The sequence below is a fragment of the Carcharodon carcharias genome, chromosome 22 (assembly GCF_017639515.1).
Source record: "Carcharodon carcharias isolate sCarCar2 chromosome 22, sCarCar2.pri, whole genome shotgun sequence".
In the NCBI taxonomy this organism is placed as follows: Eukaryota; Metazoa; Chordata; class Chondrichthyes; order Lamniformes; family Lamnidae; genus Carcharodon; species Carcharodon carcharias.
This window is the reverse complement of record NC_054488.1, coordinates 44,853,258-44,866,562: the sequence shown is the minus strand read 5'-3', so window position 1 is coordinate 44,866,562 and position 13,305 is coordinate 44,853,258. Positions and strand designations below refer to the sequence as shown.

At 39.2% G+C, this 13,305-nt stretch overlaps 1 protein-coding gene across 2 annotated transcripts in view; it reads left to right on the top strand.

The window, feature by feature from the left end:
* nploc4 (NPL4 homolog, ubiquitin recognition factor) overlaps positions 1-12,960 on the top strand; it is a 59,018-nt gene extending 46,058 nt beyond the window's left edge. For both annotated transcript variants that reach the window (XM_041216890.1, XM_041216889.1), the window contains exons 14-17: positions 5,166-5,261; positions 6,963-7,079; positions 10,323-10,425; positions 12,626-12,960. In XM_041216890.1, the coding sequence (XP_041072824.1) occupies positions 5,166-5,261; positions 6,963-7,079; positions 10,323-10,425; positions 12,626-12,783 (474 nt within the window). In that variant the 3' untranslated portion in view covers positions 12,784-12,960. The remainder of the gene's footprint in view (positions 1-5,165; positions 5,262-6,962; positions 7,080-10,322; positions 10,426-12,625) is intronic.
* Positions 12,961-13,305: the final 345 nt, after the last annotated feature.

Genomic DNA, 13,305 nt, shown 5'->3' with positions numbered 1-13,305 from the left:
AAAATTAGCTGGCCCAGTTGAGTTTCTAGGCAACGGTGAAGCTCCGCTGGATGTTGATAGCAGGGGTGGGGGGGCTTGAGTAGTGCAAATGCCATTGTACGTCATGGAGAGGTGATTAAGTGGCCTCTTGTTGGAAATGGTTGGTTGTAGCACTGTTCTATTCTGCTGCCTGAGTATCAATTATAAAGAATATACAGATGTTAAATTATCAAGTTTGTCTATTTTTAAGCCTAAAATTATATTCCACTATTCATAAAAGTTATGTTCTTGGTGACCAATCCAACAAATCAAAATGGCTGACAAGCAGAGTTGATACCAAAGCGGACAAAGCCAAAACAGTTTACCATTGGTTGGGTAATTGCTGTACCATCTGTTAAGAGCTATTAGTTTCTAATTCGACGCACTGAATTAATTATTTTAACTTGCTGAATTAGTTACTGAATTACAAAGCAGTACAATTTTTATCCTCCCTGGTTAGCTCATTATTAAAACAGAGATCTATTTGTCATGTAGTGCTAATTCTTTTCAGTAGATGATTATTCTCTTGAGATATGACAGATGTAAAGGATTACAGTGTGTCAGCACTGTTCTTAATTCAGTAGCCAAAGCAAGGAACTGCAGAGAAACCTAAATGAAACAGGATGGACAGACAGCCCAGCATCTGCCACTTCTTGGAAATATTTAGAATCTGAAGCTATGTCCTCTGCAGGTGTTGAAAGTGCTGGTTTGTATTAGCATTAGTGTGCCCCAATAGATGCCTCTCACTGTTCCGAAAACCTTTTATCTGCACAAATAATGGTTTAAAATGATTACGGTCCCTGACCCTTCTAATTTTTTTTGTCGTTTTGCATGCCCTGTTATTTTCAATGCACGGTACCTTAAATGTTTTTTGTGTGGCTGCGTAGGAACGGTACCTTAAAGAGTACAACTTGAGTGTTTTATGCAGCACCTTCGAGGTTCCTGCATGGCTGCACACATGCAGATTAGAGGGAATGTTGACTGCCATTGCACCCTTTATGTTTATTCAGCTAGAAAAATGGTCCTTAATAGTGTTATCCATGGATGATTAGTTTTATTTTTCTTCTATATTAGTGTTCTGTATAAAACCAGGCAGACAACTTTTTTTAAATCATTTACTACATCTGGGCTTTGCTGGCTGGGCCAACATTTATTGCCCATCCTTAATTGCCCTTGAGAAATTGGTGGTTCCTTCCTTCTTGAACCACTGCAGTCCATGTAGTGTAGGTCCACCTACAGTGCTGTTAGAAAGGGAATTCCAGGATTTTGACCCAGCGATAGTGCAGTAAGGGCAAGAAATTATCCTGGCATGGATTTGCAGCAGGCCTATTTGATGTAATAATTCACGGCAAGTCGAAACTTCCAATTGAATGTTTTATTTGGAACATGCAATGTTCTTCAAACTGCCTAAATAAAGAAAAACATTCCTTATGGAGAAGTCATGAACGACCTTTTTCACCTGCTCAGTACTGTCTGTGTCTTGTGGAGCTCCACTTTGTGGAATGAAAGGCATGGCAGTTTACGAAGTCACAGTTTTTTTCAGCTTTAAACTGTATTCAGTAAACCATTAAGCTTTTTTCAATTTAAGATTTTGTCATTTTTAGAACTGATCATGCGCAAAATCCAGCTGTTAGTATAAACTCCAGATTGCAGAGTTTTATGACTCGGAGTAGTTCAGAGTTTGTGCAGCATAATCAATTAATGAGAGAGTTTATGATTCCATTAGCAGTATTGTACTTTACAAGCTAAACCTCTCAATTTGTACTTACTGCTTAATAATGCCTGCGCTATTCCTGTTACCTTGGCCTTGAGGCAGTAACATTGCACTTATTGGCATTTGCAACATTTGGTATAAATTATGCAATTGCTTATGAACCTTCAGTGATTTGTGTACGTGGGACACATAAATTTCTTTGCTCCTCCACAGTGCTTAGTTTTTCACCATTGAGAAAACATTCAGATTTTTTTTTTAATCATTCATGGGATGCGGGCGTCGCTGGCTAGGCCAGCATTTGTTGCCAATCTTAGTTGCCCTTGAGAAGGTGCTGGTGAGCTGCTGCCTTGAACCGCTGCAATCCATGTGGTATAGGTACACCCACAGTGCTGTTAGGGAGGGTGTTCCAGGATGTTATGAGGGGCATGAACAGGGTGGTTAGGGAGCAGCTGTTCCCCTTAGTTGAAGGGTCAGTCACAAGGGGGCATAAGATCAAGGTGAGGGGCAGGAGGTTTAGGGGGAATGTGAGGAAAAACCTTTTTACCCAGAGGGTGGTGATGGTCTGGAATGCACTGACTGGGAGGGTGGTGGAGGCAGGTTGACTCACATCCTTTAAGAAGTACCTGGATGAGCAATTGGCACGTCAAAACATTCAAGGCTATGGGCCAAGTGCTGGTAAATGGGATTAGGTAGGTAGGTCAGGTGTTTCTCACATGTCGGTGCAGACTCGATGGGCCAAAGGGCCTCTTCTGCACTGTGATTCTGTGATATTGACCCAGCAACAGTGAAGGAACAGCAATATATTTCCAAGTCAGAATGGTGAGTGGCTTCAGGAACAACTTCCAAGTGGTGTTGTTCCCATGTGTCCGCTGCTCTTGACCTTCTGGATGGTAGCGGTTGTGGGTTTGGAAAGTGCTGTTTAAAGATCCTTGATGAGTTTCTGCAGTGCATCTTGTTGATGGTACACAATGCTGCCACTGTGCATTGGTGGTGGAGGGAGTGAATGTTTGTGGATGGGCTGCCAATCTAGCTGGCTGCTTTGTCCTGGATGGTGTCAAGCTTCTTGAGCGTTGTTGGAGCTGCACTCATCCAGGCAAGTGAAGAGTATTCCATCACACTCCTGACTTGTACCTTTGTAGATGGTTGACAGGCTTTGGGGAGTCAGGAGGTGAGTTATTCGCTGCAGGATTCCTAGCCTCGGACCTGCTCTTGTAGCCACAGTATTTATATGGCTAGTCCAGTTCTCTTTCTGGTCAATGGTAACCCCCCAGGATGTTGATAGTGGGGGATTCAGCAATGGTAATGCCATTGAATGTCATGGGGCGATGGTTAGATTCTCTGTTGTAGGAGATGGTCCTTGCCAGGCACTTGTGTTGATGCGAATGCTACTTGCCACTTGTCAGCCCAAGCCTGGATATTGTCCAAGTCTTGCTGCATTTGGACATGGACTGCTTCAGTATCTGAGGAGTCAGGAATGGTGCTGAACATTGTGCGATCATCAGTGAACATCCCCACTTCTGACCTTATAATGGAAGGAAGGTCATTGATGAAGCAGCTGAAGATGTTTGGGCCAAGGACACTACCTGCAGTGATATCCTAGTACTGAGATGATTGACCTCCAACAACCACGACTGCCTTCCTTTGTGCTAGATATGACTCCAACCAGCAGAGAGTTTTCCCTGTGATTCCCGATGACTCTAGTTTTGCTAGGGCTCTTTTATGCTACACTAGATCAAATGTTTCCTTGATGTCAAGGGCAGTTACTCTCACCTCACTACTGGAGTTCAGCTCTTTTGCCCATGTTTGAACCAAGGCTGTAATGAGGTCAGGAGCTGAGTGGCCCTGGCTGAACCCAAACTGAGCATCAGTGAGCAGGTTATTGCTCAGCAGTGCCACTTGATAACTCTGTTGATGACCCCTTCCATCACTTTACTGATGATTGAAAGTAGACTGACGGGGTGGTAATTGGCTGGGTTGGACTTGTCCTCCTTTTTGTGTACAGGACATACCCGGGGAGTTATCCGTAATATCAGATAGATTTCAGTTTTATAGCTGTACTGGAACAGCTTGGCTGGGGGCCTGGCAAGTTCTGGAACACAAATCTTCAGTACTATTACTGGAATATTGTCAGGGTCCATAGCTTTTGTAGTATCCAGTGCCTTCAGCCATTTCTTGATGTCACATGGAATGAATCAAGTTGGCTGAAGACTAACATCTGTGATGCTGGGGACCTCTGGAGGAGGTCAGGATGGATCATTGACTTGGCACTACTGGCTGAAGATTGTTGCAAATGGTTCAACCTTATATTTTGCACTAATGTTCTGGGCTCCCCCATCATTGAGGATGGGGATATTTGTGGAGCTGCCTCCTCCAGTGAATTGTTTAATTGTCCACCACCATTATATTTCTTCAACCCAAAATGGATGACCTGACACTTTTCCATATTGAACTCCATTTGCTACATTTTGTCCACTCATAATCAGTCTATGCCCTTTTGTAACTTCCTACTACCACTTTCACAATCTACTGTGCCCCCCACACTGCAAACTTGGATATACAGTACAGTTCTCTCTTCTCCATCCACGTCATTGATAAATATCGTACTTGTATTGATATAGCGCATTTCATACAAGCATGATCAAACAAATGTTTGTCATTGAGTTACATCAGGAGAGGTGATCAAAAACTTAGACAGGTAGGTTTCAAGAGCATCTTAAAGGAGCGAGAGGCAGCGAGGTTTAAGGAGAGAATTCCAGGGCTTGGGGCCTAGGCAGCTGAAGGCACAGCAGCAAATGGTGGCGCAATTAAAATCGAGTGATTAAGTATAATGAAAAGCTGAGGCTCATGTGAAGCACCTTTTTTTGTGTTGAAGATGCTACATATGTGCAAGTTGTTACAGCCTTATAGAAAATATGGTTTATCTCATTCCTAAAAGTCATTTTCCACAAGATTGTTTGAAATATGGAAGCAAATTATCTGTAAAAAAAAAGTGCCAATATTGCATTTTGAAACAAAAATAGACAATAAGGAGAATCCATAGCAAACCTACAGCTGCTGTAAAAAGACAGTGGAAGTGGAGACAATGCATGATTTCTAAAGGAAATTCAATGGACACTTGAGGGAAATAAACTTGCAGGGCTATGGTGTTAGAGCAAGGCAATGGGACTGACTGGATTGCTCTACAGGGAGCTGGCGAGGACTTGATGGGCCAAATGGTTTCCTTCTGTGCCGTAATGACTGCACAAGATGGTGTGATGTTTTGTGTCTAGTCAGAAGTGTTCTGACAAATGGTCTACATCTGAAATACTAGCCTGCCTTTTCTCTCTCTAGATGCTATTAGGTATGCTGCCTGTTTCTGCAATTTTCTGTTTTTATATGCATAAACTTGATTTTTAACTCTGACGGTACAGCCATTCTTTTCTTTCAAATATAGATTCCCACGACTTTTCCAAAGGACCCTGTTTACACTTTTGCTTCACCTCCGCACCCTTTTTCTGTTGTGAACAGGGATGTCGTCGGAGAGACACAGGTAAATGTCTCACTGCTGTAATGAACAATTTACTATTGTATTAAAATTTGAAATGCGTGAGATTGAGAGGAATGAAGCACAAAGTACAATGCCAACACAGGGGTTGAAGTTTTACTGATGAGTAAATTCTTTTAATTTCTATTTGCTGTGCAGTTGACCTTTTATTACAGGATTGTTGTACTGCTGGAGAGAAACTGGCTGAGGTACTTCCAAGAACAATTAGTAGCACTTGTAAAACAAATATCTATGTAACACAGTATCCTACCTCATAGTCACTCTAAATGATTTGATTCTTGCATTTCACCAATTCGTTTGCTTTTGATGTTGATGTGACTTTTTAGCAGACGAGTTTGTGCTCTAATAAGTGGTCTCATATAAGTAAGTGAATAATTGAAGTATAACAAAAGCTAATACAAAGCCCCAGTAAAAAAAAATAGCACTATTGATGATTCAAATTCTGGCTACCAATAATATTTTAATTCTATCATCGAGCACTGCTGTGCATGAGTTTTAGTGTGTAAAGCTCTGCCTTTTCCAGCTTCATAACAATGTGAGCATCTCGCCTTCTCATTTTCTCATTATATTCATTCCTCTTCTTTCCCCCCCCCCCCCAAACACACACACACACACACACACAAAACACCCATCCTTTCAACTGAATGATTTATAGGATTTTTAGCTTCTGCTTTGTGATCTTTTAAACTCCCTCAAGCTACTTCAGCTTGGCTCAGTGGGACTTAACCCCCGTACCAGGAATTTATACAGTGCTTATTTTCCTAAAATAGACCTATGGTATTTGATGATATAGTTCATCCGAATAAATCTTACTAGAAAATACTCTGTTTCTTTAAGCTATATGGCATCCTGCATGGCAATGAATTCTCCTTAAGGCTGCTAATTGGGATCAAATTTAAATATTTGGAATTTCTTTTCATTTTTAAATGAGATATTAAAGCAATCATTTGTGCTGCCAGTTTAAATTGACTTTGGATAAGCAATTTGTAAAAACTTGATCTGAATTTATACTGAAATGACATATTGCATAGATTTCTAGCAGAAAATGTCAGTTTTATATATTGATTCTTCAGGGTGAGCTATGATGTCAGCATCTTGCACAATCTGCATTGGCATTTATGATATTTAACTGGGCTCTTGAGGGAAGTTGGATTACCCCAGTAGAACCTTCCAATTCAATCATGAAAATTTGAATTTCTGTCAATACAATTTTCTTGACTGAAAAGTGGAACCTTCAATCTTTTGTCCCCTTCCTGAAGATGTTGACTCTTAACTGAGGAATGTTTTCAGGCATGTTGGGTGCCTCACCCTTTATTATTTAGCCATGAAATGCATCACAACAGAGCCTTTTCTGCCCTCACCTGCTGTCTAAGTACATGCACTTTCCAGGACAGGCCATTCAAAAATGATAGGGAATAGAAATTCTTGCTGGGTGTTTCTTTTCTCCTCTGCTTCCCAGACCATGGCAGTGATTCTTATTATAGCATTCTTATTGTTCTCTGGCTCAGAACAGCTAACTCATTCAGACAAGAGTCTGAACCTTCAACCTCACTGGTCTGTATAACAGCAGTTACCCACTGCAACCTCTGATTTTTTTTATTTTAAAAAATAAATGAAGTTCAATACAAGTTTTATTCTCGTGATCCTTTTGTACTGTTGTACAGTAACTTATTTTGTTTCCTATAGGATTTTCATACCCTGGCCTCCTACTTATCACAGAATCAATCTTCTGTTTTTCTTGATGTCATCTCAGATTTCCACCTCCTTCTGTTCCTGGTAACCAATGATGTTATGCCGCTCAGGGTGAGTATCATTTAACAGCCCCTGAACATATTGTAATAGTTTAGAAGCTCCACTTAACTCCTCTGTTTAAAGTCTCTTTGTTGTGTGACATTGTGACCACACCTAAAAGGAGTTTTATTAATTCCTTTACCGAGATATTGGGCTGTAACGAGGAAGTAAGTGAAAACAAATGAAAGCCAGAATGTAGTAATGTCTGGCATTGGAAATGGACGGGGCAAATTTCTGAGTGGCTGTTCTGACAATTTCACTATGATAGAAAAAACACCTGCATAATTTGTTTTGCGACACCCATGGAAACAGATTTATTATATTAAAGTATTTTATATAAATAAAGAGTAAAAGGGAATAAATTAAATGCACGTAATATTATTAGCAATATGTAGAAAGCTATCCTGTTCTCTGATCTTGCTGTCCACTGTTGCATTCATCTTCCTTTAGAAAGATCTACACTGTTAATGTTAATGTTTTATTCCAGAAATCTTATTGTAGTTTTTGGATTACTTGACCACAAATAATAATTTGTATTTGCATTTACTGACAGTCTGTTTTGGGGAGCTTAATGTTCATTGGACACTTAAAATATTTACTGTAATGAATTGCTTTTAAACCCAGATATGACACAACATTCATACAATATTGTTTGCGTGCATATTTTTGGCAGGACACCAGACCCAGATTTGATTCTGAGTCAGAAGCAGCTTGCTATCTTGGCATATTACCAATGAATGTCTGCTCAGATCATTACCAGACTTTACCTTTTAGGTCAGCAGCAAGCACAATGTGTGCATGTGTGTAGAGCAGTTTGGTTGACAGTGATCAACTGGAGATCAGGATCAATCAAAATATTGACCTGCTTGGAACTTTGAGCATTGCCTGTCATGCATTTGATTAGGGCTTGATGAAAGTCTTCATTTCAAATAATTAGTCATCTTTGTGTTCTATTTAATGATGAATATTACAATTAATGTTAATTTTCACCTTTAGCAATAAAAGTATAAATCATAATTTTGTTGGGCACAGAGGGGTGCAGTTGTATATCAATAAATGCCACAATACAAGATATTTTAAGTTGTGTCATATCCCATTTGAAAGTATTTGGAATTGAATTTAATCTTTTCAATATAGATTGTAAATTTTGCCTTATCAGGTTTCTATCAGACTTAAATTAGCATTGTTTTTGGAAAGATACCAAAAGTTAAGAATATTGCTTACAGATTTATTTTGTCATGCAGAACATTTTTGAAATCTTGTAAAATGATGCAAGTAATATTCTGAATTGCCAAAATAAGGAAAAGCTATACTGAATAATTATTTTAAGATCGAGAATATATCTTGTACAGCAGTATAATCAGCTTTCCTACTTGTAACTGGCACCCAAATTGTTAAACTGTAGAATATCCCCCTTTACAAAGACCTTAAGATGAACTCAAAGTCTGGGTTTGCACACAGATTTAGTTATTGCATTGCTGAAGATAAAAATTATTTTCATTTATTGATGCACTACAATGAATAAGGGAATACAGTTTGGTTAAGTTCATTTTGTATTTGTGTTAAACACTCAAAATGTATTACTTCCAGATACTTTATAACTGAAGGCAGATGTGTTTTTAAAGCAAAAAAGAAAACTGTTTCTCATTGCGGAAAGACTTCAGTTGTATACAGATATAATCAAGGGTTTCAGTCAAATTGTACTATGACCTGATACTCACATCTGCCAGCCACAAGTGAGTTTCCTAAGGAAGTAGGATACTGTGAAGATGCATATCATCAGACACAATAAATCATGCTTAAGGCAAGGATTTCCCTTAACTGGCACCTGGTGCAGTGCTAGATACGGCTGTTTTAGGACCAATGGGACATTCCCTAATATGGGAGTAGGGGTGACATACCTTTTTTAACCACTGATACCTCATTTCACAGCACACTAGTTTTGGCAAAGCCTTGGGTCAAAGTGCCCTTTTGGATTTAGTTACACATTATGAAATCCTCATAGCAAACCTTATATGGCCAGGTACTCTAGGCAAAAAAAAAATCCACAGAAAGTCAGATGCTAGGAGATGCAAATTTTACCTATTAAAAGACTAGCAGAGCCATGAATTTGCAGCAACCAAATTTACTGAGAAAACTTGGGTGTGATGAGTAGATAATCAGAAGTACCATATCATGGTATAGTATTTTCTGAGTGTGGATATTTGTTTCTGCAGATCTGTCGTCATTTTGAAAAACCATTATGCCTTTTCACCTAACTGTTCATTCCTAAGAATAAAAGAACTAATCGTATGACTTTTTTCTTACATTTGGATTAATACTTTATTTTGGTGGTCTTGACAAATTTCCAGTTATTGCTATCTGTTTTCCATAATCCTGCACTGTATTGTCTATTTGGTAGAATATCCTAATTTTGATACTTTGGCCCATCTAAATCTACCTGGAGATCGAGGTACCGAAAGGCATTGCAAAATATACTATTATATTGGAAAAACCTCAATGTTCAAATGAAATATTTATACTCTTTATTTAATGCAAGCTACATATGTAACTAACTTTACAGAAATTTCAGCCATTATGTCAATGTGTCAGGTTATAGTATTTTCTTCAAAATCTACACTTTATACAGATATGGGTAAAGCACTCTTTTTCAAAATATTGATCATTGTGACTGGGACATATCAGTTCTGTACAGTTATTTATATATTCAAAATCTCTTTAAATCACGAATATCCCTTTGTTTTTTTTTCAAAAAAGAATATATTCTTGATGGATATGAATTGATTCCATTGCTAGAGATCTGAGGTACGGTTATGTAAGAGTCTGAGCAGAGATGATATTTGAAAATTGATGAGTACTTGTGTAAAATAGAGTTTTTAGCGTGCAGGTGACAAAACGGTGGCTCAGTGCTGTTATTCTATGTGCTTTATCGTAATCTTGCATCTGTAAGGGTGATAATTTTTATCTATTACCTCACTAACATAGCAGCTGTAATTTGAATTTATCCTAATTCTCAAGATTTCCGTTCAAAGATAGCAAACCCAAATGACTCTTATTTTGGAATGGAAAGCTAGCTTCCACTGGTTATTTAAAGTTAGATTCAGTTGAAGCTGTTATGAACAGGCTAATTAAAGACCTCATTCATCTCTCATGCAAAGGCATTCATTCTTATGCATCAAGTAGCATCAGGCCTGCAAAATGGCCATTTTGCATATTTTTGCACATGTAACCTTCACTGTTTTATATCTTTAACAGGATAGTATCAACTTGTTGTTGGAAGCAGTGAAAACACGGAATGAGGAACTCGCCCAGACCTGGAAGAGATCAGAGCAGTGGGCTACCATTGAACAGCTTTGCAGTAAGGAGGAAAGGGGGGATGGGCAGTGGCAGCTAGTCTAAACAATAATTGTAAAATGTATGAATTGCCTGCCTATTGCATATTGGTTTCACAAGCTAATCAATGGTATACCTGAAGCTAACGCTCAGATTGAAGCTAAATGTCTACTGCTATAGCTGGAGCTGCCTAGAATACCAATTTCTTGAATACTTTCTCGGTTACACAGTAGCCTCTACTGGTATTGTTGTCCAATCTTCACAATACATTTAAAAAAAGGGGCTTTCAACAAGTAGTTTGTGAATATAATTTATGTTGCAACAGCTAGATGTCTTAGCAACTGAATCCTCATTTTAAGAAGCACTGTTTTTTAAAAAAGACATGTTGCTAGTGAGTTGAGCATTGAGTAAATGCAGCAAGCATTTACAGGCTTGATCCTTGGTATCCGCTTAATAGCCTGATCTCAGTTGACACGCTTGGGTTAGGAAGGGAAAATCATTTCAGTCACCACTTCTTAATGTATATGTGTGAAGATCTGTTTGAAAACCAGACCTAACTTAATTAGAACTTCTCTGTTTTCTCCTGACCCATCCAATTGAGCTACAGAGATGAGACGCAAACTTAAATAATAGCTGCTGGGGCAAGGATGTCAGAGAGTTTCTGACATGTATGGAACTGTGTCCCACAAAAGAATGAATGCCTTCAGGACAAGGGAAGGTGTGAAAAAGGAGGGTACGGTAGTATGGTGGTTATGGTACCCAACTAGCAGTCCAAAATTTAGATGTTCAAATCCCACAATCGCAACTTGTGAAATTGAGTTCACCAATTCTGTTTAATTTGTGGCCTGCCAGTGAAGAATTATTGGAAAAGCTGGCTCACTAATGTTGGTTGGGAAAATGAACCTGCTGCTGCTACCCAACCTGTCATACACCTGACTCGTGGCCCACATTATGTAGTTGATGCTGAATGCCCACTCAGTTTAAAAATAATTGCTACTAATTATCAGGGCAACTAGGGATGGGCAATAAATGGAAAAAGGGAAAGAATTTGCATTGATGTAACGCCTTTCACAACATCAGCATCCCCCAAAACCGATATACAACCAGTGAAATATTTTTCAAAGCCACATGCCATCCTGTCGTGGAACTATATTGCCTCCTCTTCACTGTCGTGGGGTCAAAATCCTGGAACTCCCTTTCTCAACAGCACTGTGGATGTCTATACACTACGTGGATGGCAGTGGCTCAAGAAGGCAGTTGGGGATGGGCCACAAATATTGGCCTTGCCAGCGGTGCTCATATCCTGGGAACACTGTTGTAACATTGGAACCTTGCCATTGTCACCCACATTCAAAAAAGAAACTTCCCCGTCTCATTGTTATGGCAGGGTTTTGATAACTGGGGAAATTTGCTGATTAGAGAGAATGACCAGAGGTCAGTAACATTTGTAATTAACTTTTATTTTCCAAAATTATCTCTCCTTGCAGGCCTCAAATATTTTCTGTAACTGAGATGGCATATTAGCAACTTAATATATCTGTAAACTAGTTTGTAGGTGTTATGTGAGAAGAATATGTTCTTCCAATGCATAATTACTCCATCCCCATTTGGATGCACAAGAGTGCACCTTGTGAAGTGCAAATCTGTTTGTAATTCTGATATTGATGGAAGTCTTACAAATCTGATCATGTAGGAGTTTTCTGTATAAACTTTACCCCACTTTTTCTGGGTGCTGATGTATTCTATATCTCATAAAAGTAGGTAGTAGATATGTTAGAACTTGATGAATATACTCAGTCTAAATATTGGTTTACCTAACCAAACTTTAAACACACCGTTTCTCTTAATATAAGATTTGTACTGCATTCGGTTTAAACAGGGTGTTTAAAAAGGGTGCCATTTGATTTGAACAGTACAGATGTCCACTCATGTTCCTTTTACTGAATATGGAACGATAAGTCTCCTGGTAGATTCTGTGCTACTGCTTGGCTACCAAAAACGAAACAGGAGATCAGAATCTCAATTGCTTCCATGATAATGTGGGCTGGCTGGGTCTTTTTCTCCTGTCCTGATGGTGACCAACTCTGAAATTTGGTGTGTTTGTGTCTCTCTCACTTTCTCATCATGATCATAATCATGCTTAACTTCACCTAAATGAATTTGTATGCACAATTGGTTTTTATTCTTTGAGGCCTAGATACTAATCAGTTGCTGTCTGCTTACAGGTACAGTGGGTGTTCAGCCACACAGTGCTTCAGAATACGGTGCATTGGGAGGATCTCAGCAGTCTGCTCCCACTGCTATGTGGTCCTGTAGACACTGCACCTTTATGAACCACCCAGGCACTGACCAATGTGAGATGTGCAATCTTCCTAGAACCTAGCCAGCAGCAAATGAAAGCCGGATTTGGCCATACCATTTGACCCTTTGTCCATTTGGGAAGACAAGGTGGCTGCCAGAGCGCTCTGGATCCAGCAAGAAAATTCTACAAGTGAACTTGTACTCTTGAGATCTGCCTGGACTTTAATTGAGATTAAAATGAAACAATTACTAAATACAACTTTTACTTTCAAGGACTTTTGCTTTCTTCCACATTTCAGTTGAATGGTTTTTGAGAAAATGTCACTATTTGTGCAAAACAAATTCTGTGGGGGTTATAATGACACACTTGTCTTGTCATTAGTTATCAAATCTGGAGAGCAAAATCTGGCATCCAGCTCGTGAACAGCTGGTGAAGATTAACTGTCACCAAATGCAATGGAAGGGTTTCAAATGAGGTGAATTTAGTAAGTCACCTAGGCTGCTCAAATATGTGGTGCAAAACTATAACCAACCCCAAAAACAGTACCAAACAAAACCTGTTGCTGAGTTTGGCAGGTTTTGCTTTGTGCTATGTCGGATGTTA